This window comes from Neofelis nebulosa, chromosome 18 (assembly GCF_028018385.1).
Source record: "Neofelis nebulosa isolate mNeoNeb1 chromosome 18, mNeoNeb1.pri, whole genome shotgun sequence".
Lineage (NCBI taxonomy): Eukaryota > Metazoa > Chordata > Mammalia > Carnivora > Felidae > Neofelis > Neofelis nebulosa.
The window spans coordinates 8,622,154-8,648,021 of record NC_080799.1 but is presented as its reverse complement, the minus strand read 5'-3'; the positions used below and the strand labels follow the sequence as shown (position 1 = coordinate 8,648,021).

The following is a 25,868-nucleotide window of genomic DNA, read 5'->3' as shown; positions in this document are numbered from 1 at the left end:
TGTGTTGTTTTTCAGTCTGCTGTCCATGTAGAAGTATATCATTTCTTTTGCATATTGATTTTGTATCTAGCAACCTTGTTTAATAATTGAGGCTCACTTGGAAAATGACAGTTTTGTTCCTTCTCTGACAATACTTGATCTCTTTCTTGCCTACCATGCTAGCTAAGACTTCCAGGACAATGTTAAACAAAAGCAGTAATAGTACACATTCTTTTCTTGCTCCTGATTTTTAAGGGATTTTTTTTTATATCACAGAACATAATGATCGACATAGGCTTTTAGCAAATACTTTTCCCCAGATTAAAGACATTCTCCTCTGTATCAGTTGGCTGGTAGTTTTGTTTTGTTTTGTTTTGAAATCATGAATGGATGCTGAATTTTATCAAATTCTTTTCCTAGAACTATTATGATAATTTTTTCTTTAATCTGCTAATGACATTAATATACACTAATACATTTTTCTAATGTTAAACCAAACAGCATTCTTGACATACATGGAACTTGACGGATTCCATTTGTGAATACTCTTTTAAGGACTTCTGGATATCTATTCATAAATACGACTGACTTTGGATTTTCTTTTCTTGTACTATTCTTTACCGGTTTGGGTATCAAGGTGACACTAGCTTCGCAAAAAGAGTTAGGGAGTGTTCTTTCTTTTTTTATTTTCTAAAGGAGCCCGCGAAAGATTAGAACGTGTCTGTTTCATGGATGATGGACAGAACACTCCCTAAAAGCACCCATACCTGATGGGAATACTTCTGTAATAGTTACAAGGCTACTCAGGGTTTCTACTTCTTCTTTAATCAGCTTTAGTGCATTCTGGTATTCCGGAAATGTGTCCATGTTGTCTAGGTTTTAAAATGTTATTGGCATGAAATTGACTGTAATATTCCCTTACTATCTTTTTAATCTCTGCTGCAGCTGCAACATTATCCCTATTTCCATTACTAACATTTTCTTTCTTGATTTAGGAAGAAAGGTGGGTTGTCTATTTAGTAGCCTCTTCAAAGAACCAGTTTTGGGGCTGTTTCTCTCTTCAGTCTTTTAATTATTATTATTATTATTGTTATTATGATATTTTTATTATTACTTATATTTGTTATTTCCTTCTTCCTGTTTCGAGTTTATTCTGTTGTACTTCTCTAACTTTTTAAGCTAGATGCTGAGCTCACAGAGTTTCAGTCTTTCATTTCCTTTCTGATACAAGCACCTAAGTTATTTCCTAAGAGGATTTTCTTCTCTGAGAACACCTGGCTTAAGCATCCAGCTCCCCGACGGCCAAGAGGAGTAGGCTCTAAGGCCACTCCTTCCCAGCTCAACCTTTTATACACCAGGACCCCGGTCAGGGAGTGAAGCACGGAGATGGGGAGACAAGTTACAAGACTTAGCACTTTCCTAGAGAGTGGGTCACTTTACTGAAGGGACTGTCTAAATTACTAGATTAAGATAAGTCTTAAATTGGATCGACCATCTAGGTTATTCCCCTTCCCCACACTGATCTGTTGGCCAGGCTCATGAAACACACAAACTTAGGTATAGCAATCAATCAGTCAATCAGTCAGTCAAATTTCAGGGAGTGAAATGTGAAGACTTTGTTATAATAACTCTGAGTGACCATTACGATCCATAGTATTCCCTACTATTCAACCAGCTGTATAAATACAGTTATTTACTAGTTTCTTTTTTCTTTTCTTTTTTTAAGTTTATTCATTCATTTTGAGAGAGAGAGAGAGAGAGAGAGAGAGAGAGAGAGAGAACACACTGGGGAGAGGCAGGGCAGAGCAGAGAGAGAGAGAAGGAGAGAGAATCCCAAGGAGACTCTCTGCTGTCAGTGCAGAGCCCAATGTGGGGCTCGATCCCACAAACTGTGAGATCATGACCTGAGCTGAAATCAAGAGTCAGGTGCTTAACTGACTGAGCCACCCAGGCGCCCCTCATTTCTTTTAAAGGTATGTTCCAAGCAGACTTTCTGGCGTACCTTTTTCCTTATTAATATAACACAACCCGACGAGAGGATGGAGGCAAAATGTTTTAAAAACCACCTCCAGAGGAACCTTACTGCTCCATCATCTATTCTGTAGCCATTGTTGAGAGCCTCAAGACTTTTGAGCTTCTGCTGTGCCCGGTGCTAGGAAACAACGGCCAACAAGCCCAGGCACAGTGGTTGCCCTCACACGTTTTACAGGCTAAAGAGGACGAGGGACAAAGGGACAGGCGGTGCTCAGGCATGACGACAAATGTGTTGAAGCCATGCGCGTGCAATGGGAAACACGTGTAGAAGGGGCGTGGCCTATCATTTGGGGCTCAGGGGACACCTTCCTTGAGGAAGGGGCGCCCAAGCTGAGGGAGCCAGGTAAGGAAGCGGTTCTGCCTGTGCCAAGGCCCGGGGGCCGGCGAGGATGCCCCAAACACCAGGGCCTGACAGAAATTCAGAATGGCGTGCATCCAGCGATAGGGGTTAGGAGTGAGAAGAGTCTAGAAAGGCAAGCGGCCGCCCAAGCATGCGGGTCTCATCCGCCTGGAAGGTGCCTGGATTTACACGGAGGACCACCAGGAAACACCGAAGGGGGTGACGGTCCTCTGGCCAGGCTAACGTCTCTCAGGACAGTCTGACACACCGCGGATACATGAATGTCTAGTTGTCCGAACACTTTATCTCGTTCTTTGGTATTTTTCTTTCGGGGACCTCCACCAGCAAAGTGATCTACACAAATTCGAAGGCAAAGAACGTGTTCTCACCAACACCATATGCTGTTCCAGGGGAAACTCTAGCACTGGGGGATACACTCCAAGAATATATCCAATAAATAAAATCGCGTGCAACGGACACTGACAAAGGATACGAAAGCAATCCTCTGATTAGAGAGGGAAGCTTTGTAGAAACACAGGCCGAATGGATCCTGCTTCATTGGAGCACCAAGGCTTGCTGCCTTCTGGCCTTACTCGTCGGAAAACCGACCCTGTACATGTGGTCCCCGTCTGCAGCTGCCCTCTGCTAGGAGAGTTCTTTCTTCAGAAACAAGTAGCATTTAGCCCTTTCTACTCAAATTAGCTTACTAGAAAGCACAGATTATTTCACATAAACAGAGCAATTAGCAGAGGCTTGGTAAATATTAGCGGTGTTATAAAAATATTTATTTTTCCAATAGCCTTTTAAAAAATAGGCAGATAAGAAATCTGGACGTCTCTCAGGCATTTCAAAATTAATATATCCAGAACCACAGCCATTACCCCATTCAGAATGTGGGGCAATCTATAATAAGTGTGTTAAATTCTCTTTTAAAAAAAATTTTTTTAATGTTTATTTTATTTTTGAGTGAGAGAGAGAGAGACCATGCGAGCGAGCACAGGCAGGAGGGGGTAGGGGCAGAGAGAGAGGGAGACACAGAATCTGAAGCAGGCTCCAGGCTCTGAGCTGTCGGCACAGAGCCCGACACGGCGCTCGAACTCACAAACTGTGAGATCATGACCTGAGCTGAAGTTGGATGCTTAACCAACTGAGCCACCCGGGTGACCCAAATGTGTTAAATTCTTAAAAATGACAGGGTGTAGAGGCAGTGTTTTATATTAAAAGAGAGATGTGTGTGTGTGTGTGTGTGTGTGTACGTATATATACGTGGATGTATACATATACGTACACACACACACACACACACACACACACACACACGCATATACATATACATACATACACCCACCCATCTCCAAATCCAATGCATGAACCTGACTGAACCCCAGTTCAAGGGCAGGGCAGTTATAAAAGACATTTTGGGAATAACTGGGAGATAGATTTGGGACCAAATATTAAGTATCGTGGCGCGTTACTTTCCCGGGTGAGATACTCAGGGTTACTGTGGTATTACTGGGGAACCTGACTTTTAGGACACAAGCATGGATGTGTTTAGGGGCACAGAGCGGGGCCACCTCAAAAGGGCAGGGGGAGCAAACGTGGCAAAACGGCAGCAGGCGGCGAGGCTGGGTAGAGGGCGTATGCGTGCCCGTCACGCTAGCCTCTCCGCTTTTAGGCGGATTGGAAATTTTTCAGAAAGAAGGAAAAACAAGCTAACACCCCCAAAACGGCACCCTGAGCTGCTGCGGCTGCAGAAATACTAAGCCACCGGGCCTCAGGAAAGCCGCTGAACAGGGAAAAGAAGAGATCAGATCAATGTGGGCAGGTGTAAGGTGACGGTCTCGCTCAGAAAACGAGGCTCGGAGATGCAGTTCTGAGGAAAGGCAGTTCGTGTCCTTCCGGCCCTGGGACAGTGACAGCCTCTGAGCCTCGGGGAGCCGAACGCGGGAGGGCTTCCTGCGGCAGGAGACGGTGAGCAGAGAAGGGCCCTTTGCTGCGTCCCTCCTGAAACCTTCGGCGGTGCCAACGGTGCCCGCTGCTTCCTGCACGGCTCCCCTGCCCTCTGCGGTCACCTGGAGAATCTGCCAAAGGGCAGCCCCCGCCCCCTCGTCTGGAGCCCCCCGGGCCCAGGATGCCGGCCTCCTTCGCTGCGGGGCCGAGAAGGCCCGCCCTGAACCTGCCGTCTCACTTGCGCCGGTCCGGCCCCCTCCCCACGTTCTCTGGGCATCGGGAAGTGGCCAAAAAATAGAATCCCACGATCCTACCAATCTGGGTTCTCTGGAGGGCTCTGAAAAAGTCCTGTCCCCTCTCCTCAGTATTACCACTGCTGCCATCGTTCCAACGGGAGAAGCGAAGAGCTGGGAACGGGTAACTCCGCAACCATCCCAGAATTCCCGGTGTTCTCAAATTCGCCGGGACCACACAAAGGGCCATGAAGGAGCCGGAGCGTCACCCACCTCGACCGCTCACGTCTCCAAGGGCTGTCCGCCATCTTGCCAGACGGCGCAGTCCCCGTCTGGAAGGACCCGACAGAGAGCTCTTGCTTCTGCTGAGCCCAAATGGACTCCTCGTGGCTGTTGCCAGCCTCAAGCAAGTGAAGATCCCTCTTGCCTCAGTAGCTGGGCACGAAGGCACCGGCCTGCCCCACTGCATCCGCCCCCCACACAGGAGGCCTCCTGGCGGCTGCAGCCCCAGGCTAACTCCGGCAACCGGGGAGCCTGAGGACGTGCGGGCTCCCGGGGGGGGGGGGGGGGGGGGGGGGGCGCGGTGTGGACAAACTCGGTCCACCGTGGGAAGTGCAAGCGCTCAGGCCGCCTCGCCCCTGGATCCGCCACACCTCCTTCCATTGCGGACACGGCTTCGCTTTCCACGCGGGCTTTAATGGAGGACCCAGTGGAAACATCACACCGGGAAGCACAAAATCCACATGACATTGAGTTAGTGCGGCTGGGAAGGTTCCATCTGGGCAAGCCCCTTCTGTCAATGGCATTTACTTAATGAGAATGAAAAGAAAGCACGATGAACTACGAAGGGTGGCTCAGGGTATAAAATAAACATAAATGCTTACCTCCCCCTGGAAGCTCTTCAGCAGCGGCGCTACCTGCTTGCGCAAATCCTGGAGCGGGAGGGGCGCGTCAGGAAACAGCCATCGGAGAAGGAAAGAGAAGGGAAACATTCGTTAAGTCCTCCTATCAAAACAGCTTTGAATTCCGGTGATGACTGCCATTAGATAAAGCAATCTTGGTCCCTCCCCTGTCCGTTTCCTTCGTTCGGACAACATAAATCACGCCGACTGGCGCTCTGTCGTTTAAATGAACTTCCTCGAGAATACCATCAGATTTTATTTCTACCCCGTCCAGGTTATACGCACCTCACCCCCCAACGCGCTAGGGACGCAAGTTTTTGCTCGTATCGGTCTGAGGTGACCTGCTTAGCATAAAACAGGAGTTACGGTGCAGATTGGACTGAAAAGGTGTCTGAAAAGGATCTGGGGTCCCCATGTCACATTTTAGCTGTTGCCTTAGAGCGCTGTCACTCACTAGGAGATACATCTGTTTGGAAGCCGTGTCTGACACGGTCAGTGGAAATTTCATCCCAAGCCACCAGTCCACATTTTAAGACGATGGAACAGCCCAGAGGGAAGTCGGTATGAGTCTCCTTGAGAAGATTCTCTTTGAAATGAAATAACTGGCTGAGGCACAACGTAGCGATTATCGTCAACACTACTGTATCGTAAACTTCAAAGCTGCGGGGAGACTAGATCTGAACTGTTCTCAACGCAACAAGGAAATGACAATCACGCGATGTGATAAAGGCTCACACTGTTACAGCAACGACGGGGCAAAATACAAAGGTGCCGAACCAACACACCGGACGCCTCCGACTCCCACGACGTCGTGTCAATTGTACCAACAAGTCAATGACGTGAGGCACGGACATCTGAGGTGTTCACTGAGCACGACCTACGCGCCAGATCGGATTTAGTAAGTCTGGACCAAAGCCAGGTATCCGTGTACTTCCGGGTTCCGGGCCTTAAGCACACGCCAACGGACACTGACTAGACCGGTGAGGACTGGACATGTGCCAACCAATCCGGAACACAAGAAGGCAAAGCATTCTGTCAGGAGCCCCGGGGAAGGTGGGGGGGGGGGGGGGGTGGGAAACACAGAGGAAGGGTCAATTCAGATTAAGGGAGGTGAGGAGTGGTTTCACAGAGGAAGTGGCGTCCGAGCCGGGAAGGCAGGCAGGATCTTTGTAGGTCAGCTGTCAATGTGCCCGTCTGGGCTCTCGCCACCTCTGAACCGCTGAGCCGGGCCGTTGTCGAACCTACGGGCACTACCAAGCAAAGAAAGGGTCTGGATGTCTGTCCACAGCTCCTAGGTCAGAACCACGTCCGGAAGACGGAAGGCAGAAGGCAGGGGCCCTGATTCCAAATTCTGGCCCCGCCACTCACCATCCACGGGAGCTCTGGATCCCAGTTCGCCTCCCAAAGCTCAGTTTTCTCAGCTCCACATGCTCAAGGGTCACGATGTCCTCCCAGAAGAGGGGATCAAGTGTAATCCACACAGGTAGTATTGCTCCTGACACACGGCAAGTACTTAATAGTATGAACAACTTTTTATTGTTATGAGTAACATCGCCATTACCATTCAAGGAAAAGGTTTCTAGCAAATTTTAAAAAAGTTATTTATTTATTTAGTTTTTAAATTTACTTTATTTATTTTTGAGAGACAGAGTACGAGGAAGAGAGGGGGACACAGGATCCGAAGCAGGCTCCAGCTCCGAGCTGTCAGCACAGAGCCTGACGCGGAGCTCGAACCCACAAATTGCGAGATCGTGACCCGAGCCGAGGTCGGTCGCTTAACCGACTGAGCCACCCGGGCGCCCGGCACCGCTCTGGTGACAGGCTTTAGACGCAGGAGGATGGCAAGAGCGTGTCTGTTGCTGGTTTTCTAAAAAAGCCGACTTCGAGGACGGTGACGGGCTAATGAGGTGCGGCTGTAGTCTCCGGTGTTCTCGCCGGGCAGCCCGGCACTAGGGTGCGCATCCCAGCGGGTAAAGAGCTGGCGAACTTTCCCGAGGTGGCACCGGCACGGTTCGCAGCACGCAAGCTCCGCTTTCACACGCGCGTGGCGAGTCCCCCTCTCCGAGGCCACAGAGCCACGCGAACCTACTATGTACAAGCAAGATGTAAACAGCTCGAGGACGGGAACTCAGCGTGATGCCCATCTCACGACCACTGCAGGGACGGCCCTTGGCTTTCCAGGGAGCTATGGCTGAGCCCCCGCCCCACCGGCAGGTAGTCGGGGGGCTCTGGGGGCAGGCGGCGGGCCTGCCTTGCCGGTCCGACGGCCGGAGGCACCTGCTGGGCCTCGGACTCTGGAGAGGGGACTCCTAAGGCTTTCAACGGGTCTCGATCTGGGCCTGCAGCACCGAGGCAGCCAGGCCCCGGTGTCCGTCACAGGATGTGTTTCCTGTCGCTTCCCACTGGGAGTCTGTAAGGGCAGGAGCGATCCTGTTCCTTCCGGACCGAGGGCTGCTTGAGGGCAGGGAATGGGTTGCAGTCCTTCCCACAGTCCCACATCCTGCACCTCCAGCACCCGAGCGGGGCTGGATAATATTTTGCCAGGGAAGTCTACGCGTGGGATGCTTCAAAACTCCAGAGGTTGGGGGCGCCTGGGTGGCTTAGTCAGTTAAGAGTCCGACTCTTGATTTTGGCTCGGGTCACGACCTCACAGTTCACGAGATTGCGCCCACTGTCAGTGTAGAGCCTGCTTGGGATTCTCTCTCTCCCCCCCCCCCCACCCCCCTCTCTCGGCCCTGCTCATGTTCGCTTTCACCAAGTAAATAAATAAATAACAAAACAAAACAAAGGGTGGACTGAGGAAGCCGGTCACATTCAGGGGTCAGTCCCACTCCCTGGGGGTACAGGGGGAGGGCGGCGGGTGCAGCCCGGCCTGATGCACACGGTGCCCTCTGCAGCCCACGGCCTGGTCGCGGCCCAGAGAGCGGACGTGACGTCGGGCTCCACTTCCAGGAGCACTGATCTCAGTCTCCTGTGTGTACGGCAGGGGCCCGGCACACAGGCGGGACTCGAAAGACACGGGGTGGGTGCAAGTGAGAGAGAGACAGAGAGAGAGAGAGAGAGAGAGAGAGAGAGAGAGAGAGAGAGAGAGAGCGCGAGTGGCTGAACGCCCCGTCCGAGCGCATCAAGACCCGGGCGCGTGAGGGGGGCCTGCTGCAGGGCCCGGTCCACAGTCCAGGCCAGCGCCACCACCGCCAAAATCCGGGTGCCAACCTCCTAGGTGACTTAGAACTCTCCAAAGCCATGTTGAAAACGCAAAAAGAACCAGGTGAAATGAATATCTCCCCAATATTTTCATTTCCTGCCCCATCAATATAGAAGTTATTAACAGAGAACAGATACTTCCGGTACTAAGCTTCTGACACCTGGGGGGCATTTTACGCCTCGGCACATCTCTCTTTGGACCGGCCGCATGTCAAGTGCCACCCCCCCCCCCAACCCCCATCTCATGGAGCAGCCCAGGGCCGATTCACAAATCGGGGGTCTCCTGGGAGAGAGGCTCGGGACTAGCCAGCTCTCCCTCTCTCAGCCGGTCGGAGGCAGAAGTGAAAGAACAGGAATGAGAGAAGCAGGAGGAGAGCGGGGAGAGCAGAGGTCAGGAGGAGGCGGTTCCAAGAGGGAGGAGGTGCTTGCTTCTATCAAACGGCATCACAGACGTGAGGCTCGCGGAAAGCTCTGGATGTGGCCGCCAGGGAGGTCCCGGGAATGCCGAGCGCCCCCTGAATGGAGTTGGGGGTAGAAGCCAACCTGTGAGGGGCTGAGGGGCTGGGGCTCTGAGCTCTCAGGAGAGAGGTGGGAAGGGGTGGGGGGAGCAGGTCTCGGGCAGAGTTGACAACAGTTCTCACTGAGCATGCCCTACGCACCGAGCGCTGCGGCAGGGACCTCAGACGTGCTAGGGTCACCGCTGTCCGCAACAGTCCTGCCGACAGAAGGGACGGACCCCTCCATTTCACAGATAAGGACACCTGAGGCTCAGCAGGGGAGGAGCACTTGTCCGACGTGGCACAGCCAGAAAGGAGGACGTGACCCCAGCTCTCCAAGGCCCGTGCCACGGCGAGATTTTGTACAGGAGTCAATCGCCTTGACCAGGTGTGGGCACAGGGATGACATCTGGGGGCCACCTGGACGGGGATATGGAGTCGGGGACTCATCTGTCACTCGAGTCTTATAATGGGCCCAAACTCTGAGGGGAAATGGTAAAACCGGACGGGGTCAGAGAATGTAAAAGGTGGCGGGGCCGAGGCACCTGGCACCACCGCGGAGGACAGAAGAGGCAGGGAGAGAGGGTGAGGGCACAGAGGCCTTGGTGCAGGGTCCGGATGGTACAAGACCCGGGCACCCTGGAGTCGAACCCACAGAACGGCGCCTCTTACCAGGCTTGCCTCAGTCTACCCCACACCCTGCCAACCCGGGTCTGGGCCTGCCTCACGAAAACACCAGCTGTGAGAAGTAGAGGAGGTGACCGAAGTACTCCTGAGTTCTGGCGCTGCATTCTGGGAAGGCAAAGAGAGCCGAGCCTCCCATCGTGACCGTAAAGGAAGTAAACTCGTCTCCACTGTCCCTGCTGTAAGCAACCCGCTGTATTCTTGCAATTATGCCTCCGGGAACAGTCCCGTCGCGTGACAGACTTGCTTAAAGAACCTCTTAAGGTGTTAAAGCTGGATGTGTGTGTCAGCACTTACACGTGTACATATGTTTCAACAGCTCTAGAGAGGGGCGCCCGGGTGGCTCAGTCGGTTAAGTGTCCAGCTCCTGATTTTGGCTCAGGTCACGATCTCACGGTCCGTGAGTTCGAGCCCCGCGTCGGGCTCTGTGCTGACCGCTCAGAGCCTGGAGCCTGTTTCGGATTCTGTGTCTCCCTCTCTCTCTGACCCTCCCCTGTTCATGCTCTGTCTCTCTCTGTCTCAAAAATAAATAAACGTTAAAAAAAAATTAAAAAAAAAAAAAGAAAACCTTAATAATTTAGGGGTACCCACTTAACCCAGTGACAGGCTTTGCAGTGCGGTTTTCAATTCGCTTTGATCCTGTACCATTTATTGAGCAAAAAGCAGCAGACATCTTAACGCACAGAGCGACGTCCTCGAGACTGTTACTATCGATGTCTGTTGGCAAAGCCAGAAAGGCGCATTTCAACCTTCTCTCCCCTGCGTTCATTCCAAATAATAAGCGATGTTTATCGAGGGACGCTTCTAGGCGGAAAGGATTTCCGTTGTTCTCCACACCACGGATTCGCAGCTCGTGTTTTAGATCGGAAAGCTGAATGGTGCAATGCGACTGAGGGAACTTTCTGGGTCATGACGATCCTTGGAGAAAATCGTTCTGATTTAAAAGCCCCAAACAGGGGCGCCTGGGTGGCGCAGTCGGTTAAGCGTCCGACTTCAGCCAGGTCACGATCTCACGGTTCGTGAGTTCGAGCCCCGTGTCCGGCTCTGGGCTGATGGCTCGGAGCCTGGAGCCTGTTTCCGATTCTGTGTCTCCCTCTCTCTCTGCCCCTCCCCCGTTCATGCTCTGTCTCTCTCTGTCCCAAAAATAAAAAAAAAAATAAAAATAAAAAAAAAAAATAAATAAAAGCCCCAAACAAAACAAAACAAGACCACCACGTGGCACTCAGAGGCCCCACTTGTGAGCTACAAGTGGAAGACGTCCCCAAACGCAGCGTGTGGCGCTGGCTTTCTGCCCATTCAGGGCACTTGGGTAGTTTCTGGAAGGCTCTGTTCCCACTTTGGGGCCTGGTATTTGCTCTACCGTTCCCAGGGCCGGGCTTATCACAGAATCTCGTACCACAGATTCGGCACTGGTGGCCACCAAGGTCTACCTCTGTGTCCAGGAAAAGAATGGTGCCCAGGACATGGCTGTTTAGGCTTTGAAGGACAAGCAGGTGAACGGGGACAGCCTGGCTGTCGCGGCTGAACGAAAAGAGGCTGTGAATCACAGACACATCTTCCGTCATAAAACGGTGTCTATTTTCAAAATACCGTATGGTCCTGATTTCTCAGGATGTTTTACTCAATTGCACAACGTCCCTTTCGCTTCGGCTCCGCGGTGTTAACTCACGTGTACTTCTGCGAAATGACACCGTAACACTCACAGCTGTCTAGCTGCGTCCCTCAGAGGTACCTCATCCTCTATGGTGGTGGCCCAGGAGTGGGTCCTGTCTTCTCTGGGGACAGCACGGCCTTCCCAGGAGTACTGGGCAGGGGGGCAGGGGGGGGGGGACAGTGGAGGCGCTGGGCCAGGTCGCCCCTGAAAGGCTCGACCAGGGCTGTCACAGGATCTGTCAGGGACCCAGCCGGCGGCAGCAGTGGCTACCCTTGGGCGACTGTTTCAGAACCACCTTGGCCCAGGGCCACTCTCCATGCTCCCCTCTCCACTCAGTTCACATTTTTAGAAGATTTTTAATGTTTCTTTTTATTTTGGAGAGAGACAGAGAAAGAAACAAGTGTGAGCGGGGAAGGAGGAGAGAGAGGGAGACACAGAATCCAAAGCGGGCTCCAGGCTCCGAGCCGTCAGCAGAGAGCCCGACGCGGGGCTCCAACCCACGGACCGCGAGATCATGACCTGAGCCGAAGTCAGATGCTTAATCGACTGAATCCCCCGTTTCAGTTCACATTTTACTGGCTGTGTTTGGATGGTGAAAGGTGGGAGGGGAATAACCCCTGCTAGAGGCCAGGCTAAAGTAGGAGACTGGCTTGCACTGAAAACCCTTGAAATGCTTATGTATGCATCAGCTGAATGCATGTTACACACCCACCTGGGGCTGAAAAAGTGATCTCCAAATGAGTTTACTCACCCCCCGTTTCCCCCTTCCTACTCAGGCCTCCAAGGGAGAAAATACTCATTTGAAAACGTTTTAGGTATATATTCAGTATATGGCGGAATAAAACGTAGTATCGTCATAAAATGTAGTATCGTCACACGTAAGATGTACCACGATTTTATGCCGCATCAAGGGAAAGGTGTTGCTTATAAAACCGAAGTCACTGGGGCGCCAGGTGGCTCAGTCGGTTAAGTATCCGACTTCAGCTCAGGTTGCGATCTTGGCAGTCTGTGACTTGGGGCTCCGCGCTGGGCTCTGTGCTGACAGCTCAGAGCCTGGAGCCCGCTTCGGATTCTGGGTCTCCCTCTCTCTCTGCCCCTCCCCTCACTCACGCTGAGAATGAGAAAGGACAAGTGTGCCAGTCGTTGGCACAGAGGGACGATGGCGTACCGGGGTTCACGGTACTCCTCACCCTATCTTGTGTATGTTTGAAACAGAAAGTGTTTTTAGATTTCACTCTGAGAGACACCAAGCCTTCAGTTGACTGATCCCAGGGAACAGGCAGGGGGAGATTCATGAGGTTGGGGGGGGGGGGTGGGAGGGTCCGTTTGCTCTAAGATCACAAGCTGCCAGCTAGTCACCCGTCACCTCCGTCAGGTTAACCTGGAAATCGAAGGGTCAACTGGTCCAATCTCCGACCTGTCTGTGGTGTCCCGGCCACGCGGCTTGCCCTCCCAAGGCCACTCCCGTCCCCTCCTGGGTCAGTCATGGTGTCAGGATGCGCCTCGTCGTGGATCACAGATTTCACACACCGAGCTGGCGTGTCTTCCCTCTGGACCAAATGCCCCCCCAACCATTGTTGTGGGACCCCCTCGGCAAAGCCCTCCCGCCTCCGGAGGGTACAAACACTCAGATTCTAGCTGCCAGAGGTGCAGCTGACACAGAAGCTGGATAGGGGTAACTGGATGGACTCATTTCCTTTGGACATCAAGAAACCCCTGTCCCGAGGATTTTCTTAAAGAAAAATACGAACACATTTATTTTCCGAAATGGGGCCCACCATTTAAAAGTACGTTAACACACACTAAGTACAGCATTAGGTGAGAGAAGAATACTGCAGGTTAACGGAACCATAGCTTTGCTGAGAAGTAATCAGAAATCGGGGATTTATTTTTTTCCAACCGAGATCCTCATCGGACTGAATGGAGAAAATAGGGTCTCTTTTCTCCGTCTTAAAGCCAAGATGCTGAAGACAGACTGTTCAAAAACATTGGGCTACTGACTCTTTCTTGTGAGGTCTCTGGGGTTCTCAAATATCCTGATGGTGTCTGAACCATTCTTATCAGCGAAGAAAAACCCACGTGGTGCACCATACCAAAGGCTGGCCTTATGGACGGTCACAGAACAGTCTGCTTTCGTATTGATAAGCCATCCCTTCTACAAATACGTCTATGCATCTTTGTCCGGTGTATTTTTATAAGGTCCCGGTGGCACCAATGAAAGAATCGTAATTATCTGTAAAAGAAAAAAATGTTCTTGGCCTTTATTTCCCTGGACGCCACTTAGATTGAAGGAATTTCTCCCTTACCGCGTCCGGCGGATCACGGCCCAGGTGTGGAGGTTCTGAACCCAGACAACGTATACTGTATGATGCACACGCTGTCCAGCTCAACTTAAGATACAGGTCGGTGAAGAGGGAAGTTTCTCTCTGTGCCGCGATACCGAAACCGCTTCCCGACTCATCATCGGAAGGTGAATCACGCGGCTATCAATGGAGCACCCTACTTTTGGTGACTTTTAGAGATGAACACGTACTCCCTGCAGTCCTTGTGATAGAAAAAGGTAATGTTAAATGGCATTTAAACTGAAGTGTTAAATAAAAAATATGTTTCTATACAACAGCAGACAGTATGTCCTGGCAATTTCTCAAAGATTGTAGTTCACAGATTTGAGAAAATTCCATTAGCTTTAATTATTTATCAGCAGTCAATTTAGATTACTGTTCTTGACCTATTTTTACAGTGTATGGGCCACCCAGCAATGAAATAAATGAATAGTCCTTTTCTACAGTGGCTGATTTTCTGAAATAATAGAAATCTAGTTTAAGGAAGGGAATGGAACCCCAAACATGTAATTACCACAATATATAACCTGCCACGCTGCCTTTGTAGCTGGATAAAGTGCACATCTTTGTGAGTTTTTTGGTTATTAAATGAGATTATCTTGAAAGGGATAAACTCACTCATGCTATAATTTCTTCCCATTTAAATTTCTTTGCTCCATTTAAAACATGTTCTGTATCTTGGCAAAAAGTCTCTAACACTGATGGATATGCCTTAAGCACTGTGCCTAATGAAACCGCGTAATGGGAAGGCCCGGATTTGCGGAGCCGGAGGGGAGTGTCTGCGGGGCTCGAGGGGAGGGTTCCTGGTGGGGAGTGCCGAGGGCCAGCTGCGGGCACGGGAAGGCAGAGGGGGGCACCGCTGGGTCCCTGGGCAAGAGCAAGTGGTGTCCTTCCTTCGGAAGACTCGTTTGATGATGAGAAGTGGCAGGTTTATCAGACTGGTACGCTTGAACTTGGACCTAAGGTGATAAGGGCTGAGGACGGTGCCCAGATTCGAGACGCAGAGGCCCTGCTTTGAAGGAAAAACAGATAGTGCCTCGTGGCGGCCCAGGAGTTACGGGACAGCCCAAAGGTCGCCAAGCCAGTGGTTCTCAGAGTGAGGTCTGGGGACTCCCGGCTCCCCGAGATCCTTCCAAGGGTCCACGAGCTCCCAACTATTTTTGTGATTCGCCTTTTCCACTCTCATTGTCTCCCGAATGCCCGTGGAGTTTTCCGGATGCTCTGTGATGCGTGATGAGGTCATCACTCTGATGTGATGGCACATGGGCTTGTGTCTTCTTGTGCTTTAAAAAGTCTCAGTTTCGATCTCTAACACACCGCTGCTGATGGATATGCACCCCGACACAAAAGCTCTCTGGAGTCAATTTTAAGAGACCAAGATGTTTGAGATACGGCAGCTCTAAGGTTTCTAGGCTTGGGGCAGAGACGTGCATCCGGTGGCCGGCAGGTCAAGGCTGTCTGAGGAGCTGCGGGCGTCCCGGGAACCAGCTGGGCCCGCCAGCCGCCTCTGGGCCCGGAAGCCCTCCCCCAGCGCCCCGTGGCGCCCGCCGGCCTGAGGGCTTGGAAACGCTGGCTGTCACAGCCTGGGCTGGCGTCTGCCCTGCCCGGGGGCACAGGGACTTCCTGCCAGGGCTTTGGGTGGCCGGGGGAAGAGGCAACCTCAGGTTCCTCCAACCAGTATTCTAAATACCTCTGATTTGCCTTTAGGTCACTTCTGAATAAACGCTCATGCCTAAACTCTTAGTCTTATTTCAGAACTTTGAAAACACTGCTGTGATTGGTTTACGTATCTACACATCACTGGGTTCTGAGTTTGTCAAAGAGAGGAACCACGTGTTGGACGTCTAACCCACTATAAAACCGTTCAAGCCTTTACTACGGGCCAGGAGTGAGCTCGTCGCTGCCTTCGTGGGGTTTATATTCTGTGTGAAAGATGAATTGACTCCGGATTCCCAGCAGACAGCGGAGGGGCCACGCACACCCAAGTCTGCTCCCGGGGCCACCGACGGTGTGCAGCCTGCGGACTGAGTAAGAAAACGAGTGGATGCTCAGACGCATCATCAGCACCCTGACCTTTTATGGGGTCATGTACCAGACAGGGGACCTGCCCCAGAGGTGTCTTTTTACCCTGGGGCCCCTCAAAAGAACCAGGAAGCGTGACCGTACTTCACCACACGTGCCCACCGTGTTAATTTACGCGAGGCCTTAGGCCCTGTGGACAAAGGGGCTACTTGGGATTAGAATGTAGGTTAATCCGTCAGTTTGGTGTTCCTACTTCTGGGAGTTTATCCATAAGGATGGCCACAGACGTAGGCAGAGATTTATGGGCAGGAATGTTTAGCATGTCCTGTTTAGAAAAGAGAAAAATCAGAAATAATACAGAGGCCAACGGTATGGGGTTACTTGTTAAATCCGAGTAAAGCAATAAAATGGCACGTTAGGTAGCCAGTAAAAGTATCTTTCAGAGGACAGTCAATACCATTAAATAATGCACTGTTGCCATTTTTCCACCAGATATTTGTTGGGTGGCTATTACGGGCCCTCGGGTGCTGTTACTGGAGCTCCTTCCGTCGTGAGCCAGACCACTGGGCTCCTGTGCCACCTGGGGGCTCCTGTCTAGGGGGTGGGAGACATTAGTCAAATGTTGGTGCTGTGAAGGGGAATCGCGTGGTGCTGGGGGTCGGGGTGTCCTGAGGGGCAAACGTGGCCTGGGACAGCAGGGGGCGCTCCACTGACCAAGAGGCACCGAGCCCAGATCCGTAGGACAAGCAGGGGCTAAAGAAGGAAAGAGAAGCCACAGACGACACAGGGTTTAGAGTATGACCCCCATGTGGGTAAAAATGAAGAAACATACATATAATGTGTTTGGGGGGAAAGGGCAAGAACTACATCAATGTGATGTGGTAAGTGAACGGAGTTACAGCATATTCGTCACTTCTTTGCCTTTCAATAATTCGCATCCTCTTGACAGGAAAAACATTCTTTTGAAAATCGAGGATGGGGATCAGATAATAGTTTAAAAAGTAAGAGGGGTTGTTAAGGTTTACCCTCCGCTGCTCCTCAATGGCAGAACCTCCGGACACAGTGACATCCACGCGGCCAAGTGAGCGGCCGAGCGTTCATCAGTCTACTCGCGGCCCACAGAGAAAAGAAATACTCTGCCTGCTAACACGTGGCCAGACTACACATATTTCTCTACAGAAAAATTATTTGATAAGTGCGGTAAGTGTTAGCAGGAAATCTACTGATCTGCCGTTTTACATTTTTTCATGTATATAAAATACTCTGGTTTGCGGAAAACCGTGCTACAAAGCAGGATGCGCGGCATGATCTTTATTGTTTTAAAATATGTAACATTCATGAACCAGAGGAGAATGGAAAGATCTAAAAGCAACATGCTAACATTTATGTCTAGGATTACGAGTGATTTCTTTCTTTCTTTACGCTATATGCAAATTTCTGTAATCAACACTCACGAAGTCACAGATCTCAGACAATATTGGGGAGACTTACAACATCATCGTAAACCAACAGCAAAGGGGCAGGAAGAGCCCACACCACACGCGGATCCCAGACAGGGATGCTGGCGCTCAGCAGGCAAATCACCCGACAAGGATGGATTGTGCCAAAGACACACAGAGAAGATGTAAAACCAGATCTCGAACATACCACCCCTCTTCCCAGTTCTGGTCTCCGTTTTGTTTCCCCACCTGAAGGCCTTACTTTCAATTTATTCATCATTTGTGTGCAACGAGCTCACCTAAAGTTCAGCGTCATGGAAAAGATATACCTTCATCGTAACTTAATAACCAGTGCATATTGTTATTAATATTTACTTGCTTCACAGAGCTGCTCAGAGGAGTAATTACTAATAAACGACAGGAAAATCTACCCGCAGACACAGAGCACACACCGTAAGTGCTTTCTCAGAAACCCGTTCACACGCACACATGTCAACGGAGGCAGGGGCCTCCATCTGCACGGTCCCGCTCTTTAGTGGCCGAACAAGGTACTTGGTGACCCCCGTGCAACCAGGAGGCCCCAGTGACGCGGGATCAAACCAGGGGCTTTATGATCATTCCTTGTGTTTTCGCTTTTGGAAAAGACTACAGAGCCAAGGGCATGTGAAATGCGGGCCATCATTTCTTAATTTCTAAACGGAATTATTTATATCATAGTGCTGGAAACCAAGTCTAAGAAACATATGTGAGTCAGCGGGCAACTGGGGAATTTGTACCTTTGGAATCAGATTTGATGTCTAAAGACACTCAGAGGCTTCCCAAGTGGATTGCCTCAGCCAAGCAATTAAGGGGAAACAAAGGCTTCCAGGGCGAAGACAGACTTTCTGGCCCCCCTAGACTTCAGCATCCCAAACACGTGGCAGAATAGCACCGCTCGGCTCCAGGAAGGAGACCAGACTTCATCCCGCCACCAAAGGATGTCCTTGGAGGCCTCAAGGAAGCAACTCCTTAGTTTCTTCCAGTCTTATCCAGCAGGTGGGGCACCTGGGTGGCTCTGTCCTTAGTTAAGAGTCCAACTTCGGCTCAGGTCATGATCTCACGGTTCGTGAGTTCGAGTCCCACGTCCAGGCTCTGCACTGACAGCCCAGAGCCTGGAGTCAGCTTTGGATTCTGTGTCTCCCTCTCTCCCTCTCTGCCCCTCTGCTGCGTGTGCTCTTTCTCTCTCTCTCAAAAATAAATAAAACCTTAAAAAATTTAAAAAAAAAAAAAAAAAAAAAAAAAAGAAGTCTGTTAGGTATTGATGGGTACACGCCACACTGCGGTCCCAGGCTGACGTGCCATTTCAAAATTTGCACATTTCACGGGAAATCTGGGCAGGGAAAGGTGGTGTGTCGGGGGAGCAAAGGGCATACCCAGTGTCCCTTTGGGATGCGTCCCCTTGTGGCGCTGTAAAGGTGGCTTCTAAAGCCATCCGTGACGGCAACCTACCGCGAAGGCCGTCGAATTTGGTTTCTACCAGGCCTACTGCCCAGGAAGTGCCAGGACCTGGACGGCAAGACCCAGACCCAGCTTGGAAACCGCTGGACTTCAGGAAAAAAAGGCAAGGTGCTCACTTTTAATCCTGTCCCTGGAAATGGAGCCAGGATTTACACCAGACTCTGTAACAGATGAAAGTGGAACAGCGTGCATCTGAGTCACTCGGGGGAAAAAGCAGAGCCCTGTGGTCCCGGCGTGGGACGGACAAAATACAAAACACACAAAATACACTGGGTCTGGACCTGGGTCCAGAAAACTGCTAATGCTTAGAGGACGATCATGCTTCTGGTCAACAAGTGGCCTTAAAACCCTTCTGGAATTCCTCTAGCAATCCTGCTCAGGCCTGTTACCAAATGCTGACTTTGACACAGTTCTGGAATTTTTTTTTTTTCTAAATATTCAGCACGGCTTCTTTGTAAGCGAAACAATTCAGGAAAGAGATACAGCTTAACGAATTCTATATCTCTTGGCCAGTGCCGCTGGCCCTGCTAGATGAATCATAGAGAAGTCCATAAATGTCGAGAGCATTTACACAGGCTTTTCCTTTATTACCTTATATGGTGAATATAGATCTATTTATCTCTAATCAACTCAACATGAGCTTTAGCGTTTTCCCTACCTTACTGCCTTTCTGAAAAAGGTCTCTTGCTCTACGACTGAGCCGCACGCGGCAGCACACCCAGTGACAATACTGATATTCATAACCTGGGGCTGGGTTTTTTTTTTTTTTTTTTTTTTGTATGAGGACAGAATGTTTTACATCGGTAAATATTTGAGGTAGGTCAAAATCCCTAGCTATTTACATTCTTGCTACATCGGAGCCGAACGTCATAGGGCTAGAAGGCTTTCCACAAGAATTTAACCTGAACCAGTTTTCTCCCTCAAGGAATCATGTTTCTTATCACACATTCGGGAATCAGCTAAAAAATAGTGGTTGGGGCTGATTTTTTTTTTTTTTTTTGACATACTCCTTAAAGAGATAAATATCAAAAATATTTTCGGGTTTCCAAAAGCTGACTGCAGGGAAATTCCATGAGTGGCTAAGTCAGTTTAAGAACGCTCTGGGCAATGCTTACTGCCTGCGTTCATTCGTTCATTCATTCATTCACTCCTGTCTGTCGTATTTCATATTCATTTCATACTTCCCCTTGTGACAACAGCAAAGTCTTCGGCTATAACCTCTAAAAGACGCTGAAGGCCTGCCAGAGATCCGTGAAGGAAACTGGCTGTGTAGACCCGGGATCAAACATACATCTGTCCGACCTCAGGTTAAGAGGATTCACCTGCAGATGTGCATATCATTGCATTCCATCAGGTGGCTCCTTGAGAATCTATGGACACAAAAGGGTGTCTGGTGGGAAGGTCTGTATATTTGGAGGACCGCTAGGAGGTCTGTTTATATAAAAATAACGTGAAATCAACAATATGGCGACCTGCGCTTAAAACTTCATTTGGTAAAATTATCTGGGAACACCCTCTACCGGTCATCCAAAGTTACCTGCAACAAAACATGTATTTTAAATTCAAGTATCCAGGCAAACTAACAACTGCTCCCCACCCCCCACCATATGCTTTGCAAGGGGGGGCGTAACTCAGTCTCCTGCCTGGCTGGCCCTACACGGTAGTTCTCTTACATAGAGGAGTTAACGAAAACAGGCAGGAAAGGCCGTCTTTGTCTCCCAAATGCCACCAACATCCGAAGAGAGCAGCAAAGCTTTCCAGAAAGACATTTCTTGGTGGTCTTGGGGAGTTTAGGGGACTCTGCGGTTTCTGCCAGGCAGAGGATCACGGGATCAGAGTGCACCCTTCTCCAAACGTCCCCTGCGCGCGGAGTGCTGGGCTTGGCGGTGCTTGGACACACCGCCCTCTTACGACTCTCTCTCTGGAACACAGGGCTCTTAGCCGATTCCGACTCCATGGAAGGAATGCCGGGAGAGCAGATGGCAACGTGGGTATACGCTATACTATAAAGCGATATATCCAGAGAGGGGTTCTCCCCCACAAAAACATCCTTGGGAGGGGCCGTAGGAATAAAGTTTAATAAAATATAACACACGCCTCGGGCCGAGCAAGGTGAACCGACAGTCTGACTGGCATCTTCTGGAATAGTCCTCAGGTTAGCAAGTCACAGGTGCTTACGCACAAGAACCCCTCCTTCTCTGCCCGCCCAGGGGCTCTGTCAGTATTCACCTGAGCCTCTTTGGGATCCTCTTTATCGTGCAGACATGCATGATGATGCACACACAAACAAGTCAACAAACAACTCTATGACCTGGGAGCCCCTGCCCCTTCCAGGCTATGGCCTTACAGATGGGCCTTACTGGGTGTGGCCTTACAGATGGGACGCCCAACACACATGGTCCCCAAATATAGATTTGATTCCAGAAATGCTGTGCATGCTTCAGTCGCTCTGTGAAGCGCCCTTCCTTACGTAAGCACATCTGCAAAGTCATCCTTATGGAAAATTTCAAATCAGCCTGGGCTGGAACTCCAGCTCTGGCGTGTCGTGGCTGTGTGAATTCAGCTCCTTGCTAGGATTTCATCTCTCTGAACATCAGGTTTTCCCCCATCGGGTAGAAATGATCCTCCCAGCCTTACAAGGACAGTGTTCGACACAAAGCAGGAATCCAGCGAATATTTTGGAATGAATAGGAACGCGGTAGGTCCTTGAGGTAGCTGTTACCGGGACGATGATAGGGATGTGACCCCATTACTGCGTGTGCAGTATGCAGAGCCCCTCAACTTCTCCCAGTTTTTTTTAACTTTTGTTTTAAGGTTTATTTATTTTCGAGAGAGGAGAGACAGAGCATGAGCAGGGGAGGGGCAGGAAGAGAGGGAGACACAGGATCCGAAGCAGGCTCCGGGCTCCGAGCCGGCAGCACAGAGCCCGACGCGGGGCTCGAACTCACGAACCACGAGATCGTGACCCGAGCCGAAGTCGGCCGCCCAACCGACCGAGCCACCCAGGCGCCCCTCTGCCATCTTTTACCCACGTGGTCTGCAAAGCGCTCCTCTGTGGCAGGTAGGCGCTTAGGTAGTCTAACCTGACTGGCGGCAAGGGTGTTACTTCTCCCAGGCACTCAATCAAGAACCTGGCATTTACTGGGTGTTCGCCCCATGCTGGTGGCTCTGGGGCAGCCAGCAGTATCTCAATAGCCCCTCTCGCTCGAGCTCCTCCCGAAGCCATCCCTAAGGCTGCCAAAGGCAGCTCGTGGCGTCTTAGGCAGGGCTTGGCTCAAGAGGGCTTTTCCCAAGCAGAAATTTCCGAAGGTGATCTCTGCTCGTTTGTGGCCGGGAAGGTCCGTTAATGTCACCGGTTTCCCCCACTGTAACCCCAAACTCGGTGCCTGGCCCTCTCCTCCCAGATGATGTGGGAATGACTTCCGATGCCCTCCCCGTGGGCACTTGGCATTTTTGTATCAGGCTAAGGGAGGCCACTCACCTCACTTTTTCTTTTTTAAGACGCGCGCTATTCTGAGAGGCTAGATCAGTGTGACCTTTCGTTTCCAAGCTCCCTGTGTATGCTAGAGACACCCTCTTTCTATGTCTTAACATGCACCAAAGGGAGATTAAGCTAAATGAGGCATGCCATTCATGAAGGCTCACTGAAATTATGCCTGCTAATCTTTTAAATGGCAAGAACATTATGCAATACAAAAGGAATCTTAGTAATTCTAAAGCTTTTACCCAACTGAGAAAGTCTAAATTTACAGAAACATGCTAGAGGTAAAGAAGTTCAAGAAGCCTGCCCCAACTGTCCCCCATGCGGTGTGGAGAAACAGACCCCAGGGTGAGGGAGAAGGGGTGGAGAGAGGAGGGTGAAGGGCACAGGGCACAAGGTTGGGGTCCAGACCTGGCCCCGGCCATCAGTTCACTTGTAGAAAGAGGCTCCTCTCCCTGGTCCGGACCGAGCCATTTCCTGAGGCTTCTCAGACTGAGCTGATCTGCCGCCCCCGCAGAGCCTTTCTGTAGCGTGGACTTTTGGGTGTTGGGGGACGCCCGGCCACATCCCACGAGGCGTTCTAGGGGCATCCTTCACGAGACCTGCGCCATGGCAGGCCCTCTCCTGGGCTCTCTCGCGCAAGCATCAGAACAGCCCTTCAGGCGGGCAGAACGATGCTCACTGTGGAGACAGGAAATCTGAGGCTCGGAGAGGCCGTGTTTCACCTGAGGCCACTTGGCTGTAACGCAAACTCAGGGGCCAGCTGGTGCCAAAGCCACGACGCTGTGCCGGGCGACGCCTAAGCAAGCCAAGTCTTTGCACGCGCTCATTCCGGTTAAGCCCTGGGCTGCTGGAGTGCGCATGTCCGAAGGGTCCCTGAACTGTGGTGAGCGATCAAGAACCCCACCGACTCCTGATTCGCCACCTGCGAGCCTGTGTCCAGCAGGTGGAAGAAAATCCTGGCAAGGGCCTGTCTGCACAAAGCCATGCTTTCACACAACCCTATCCTAGTCTCTCCTCCTGAAACAGTATTTCGTCCAGCTTCCACGTGCAATTTGACGTGTGCTACGTGTTATGGTCCTACATGTGACTTGTCCTACTCCAGGTTAGGAACGGAGCCTCACCCCGGCACGCAACCTCACAGCAGAGCAGGACAGCGTGAGAGTCCGCATTCAGGTGCTCGTGCCAACGGGGACTGAGCACGGTCACTCGCGGGGCCTGCTCCCCCTTCTACCTGGAAGCCGGCACAGGGCACGAGGGTGTGTGTGCAAATCATGACACGGCGAGGGGGGGGGGGGGTGGGGGGCCGACGACACAGGAAAAAAAGGCACAGGGAAAACACGACGGAGGCTCAAGAGAGAGAAAGCCTTTCTCGGATCAAAGAAGGATAAAAGGACAATAGGATGAGGCCGCGGAGACTGGTATGAGCTCGGAGAGAGCAGCGGGGTTAAAGGTCAGAGGTGAAGATGGAGAGGGAGGCCAGGCCAGTGAGGAGAGTCTACTCCTCTGACCAGGTTAGCGGCAGGGATGGGGCGACCGGCCCCAAGACAGCTCACCAACTTACAGCAACAGCAACGAAATCAAAAAGAAATCCACATCCACGTGGAGAATCTGGAAAAGCCAAGAAAGGCCTCCGTCTGCGGCCTGGTCCACGCTGATAGGGCGGGGACTTGGGTTCCTGCGCCCCCAGTTTCTTGCCCGGGGAGCTGCTGATGACACTTAATCGGACGTGCGGGACGGTTTTTATTCCACTCCCGCCACACACGTCTTGTTCTAGATTCAACCTGTTTCTGAGGAGGATGGGCCAGACTCATTCACGAGAACCTTCTCTTCCCTGAGAAAAAAAATCTGTCGTCCCTGAATGACACCATGTACCCTGAAAATGTTGCCCTTTAAGAAAGCGTAGCACTCGAGATGCCTGGTGCACGAGAGACATTAAAAAAAAAAAAATGTTTTTATTCATTTTTGACAGAGGAAGAGACAGGGCATGAGCAGGGGAGGGGCAGAGAGAGAGGGAGACGCAGAATCGGAAGCAGGCTCCAGGCTGTCAGAGCCCGACGCGGGGCTCGAACCCACCAACCGTGAGATCATGACCTGAGCCCAAGTCGTACGCTAAGCTGACTGAGCCACCCAGCCACCTCTCGAGAGAGTCTAATAAGACTTCCCTGTTTCAAAAGTACCCAGACAACGGGCCCCGTCATTAAAAAACACAAGTTAGCAACCAGAGCGCCCAAAGCTGGTCCAAACCAAGGGAGACGGACCTCATGCCGATCTGTTTTCTTCTCCCAGGCAGGAAGGAGGAAGACTGAAACCAAACCCGGGCGGCCTTCTCTGCGTGGCTACAGCATCCCCCGGAACCTTGCACTTCCCGCTCCCCCAGGTCCGCAACGATCACCTCGCCCTTAAGCTGCCGTGGCCTTATTTTCCAAGCTCATCTTCCATCATCTGCAAAAATCCGATTGCCTGGCTCAACTCCTCGACGTGCCCCCCCCCCCCCCCCCCCATTCCTGGCTCTCTTTCTCTTTGGGATCCTTTGCAGCTGCTCTTTCTTCAGGGAAAGGGACTCAGAGAGGCTGCACTGCCTGCACCTCTAGGAACAGGTCCCAGAGGGATATACTGAGAACCATAACGTTAGTAGGGAGCTGGGCAGGGAGGCAGGGGATGCGTCCCCGGAAGTATCCCGTGGGTCCTATCTGACTCTATCCAAGGCCAAGTTCTGTGTGACCGCGACACAGGGAAACTCGGAGACTGCCAGGGACTCCCGTGGGAGGCTGGGGCTGTGCCAGGACAACCTGCAGAATCCTGCCCGTGACAAGCAGTAGACCACCCACCCCTGCCAAATCCAGCAGGATTTAATGTTTATTTATTTGGGGGGGGGGGGAGAGGGTGGGAGGGAGGGAGAGACAGAGAATCTCATGCAGACTCTGTGCTGACAGCACAGACGTGGGGTTCGATCACAAACTGTGAGATCGTGACCTGAGCCAAAATCCAGTGTAGGAAGCTTAATCCACAGAGCTGCCCAGGCGCCCCACTGCCAGTATTTTTATGGCCAGCGAGCTGGGAGTGGTTTTTATGCTTTTCAGTGATTACATTTCAGAGGGTTGGAGAAGTAACCACATAATATCCTTATTTTGCCTCTCGGGCAGCCAGGCCTACCATATTTAGCATCTGGCCCTTTAAGAGAAAGTTTGGGGGGTGCCTGGGTGGCTCGGTTGAGCAACCGACTTCGGCTCAGGTCACGATCTCGAGGTTGGTGGGTTCCAAAGCCCCGCGTCGGGCTCCGTGCTGACAGCTCGGAGCCTGGAGCCTGCTTCGGATTCCGTGTCTCCTTCTCTCTGCCCCTCCCCGACGAGAGCTATGTCTCTGTCTCTCAAAGATGAATAAATGTTAAAAAAAAAAAAAAATTTTTTTTTAAAGAGAAAGTTTGGGGCCCCCGATTTGTTCCCTCGTTCTTCTCTTCACTCGCCACCCCACTCGCCTGTCGCAGGTGTGCGCACCTGTGAGGGGGAGTGTGGCTTCGCTTCGGGGAAATGAGGCCGACTGGAAGGAGCCAGGAGACCGGAGCACCTCAATGGGCAGCACCCTCCGGCCTCAGTTTCCCCACTTGGGT

General features: G+C 51.4%; 1 protein-coding gene across 13 annotated transcripts in view; it reads right to left on the bottom strand.

The window, feature by feature from the left end:
* CUX1 (cut like homeobox 1) overlaps positions 1-25,868 on the bottom strand; it is a 377,843-nt gene that overhangs the window by 195,780 nt on the left and 156,195 nt on the right. For all 13 annotated transcript variants that reach the window (XM_058711654.1, XM_058711653.1, XM_058711661.1 and 10 more), the window contains one exon: positions 5,421-5,468. In XM_058711654.1, coding sequence (XP_058567637.1) covers positions 5,421-5,468 — 48 coding nt within the window. The remainder of the gene's footprint in view (positions 1-5,420; positions 5,469-25,868) is intronic.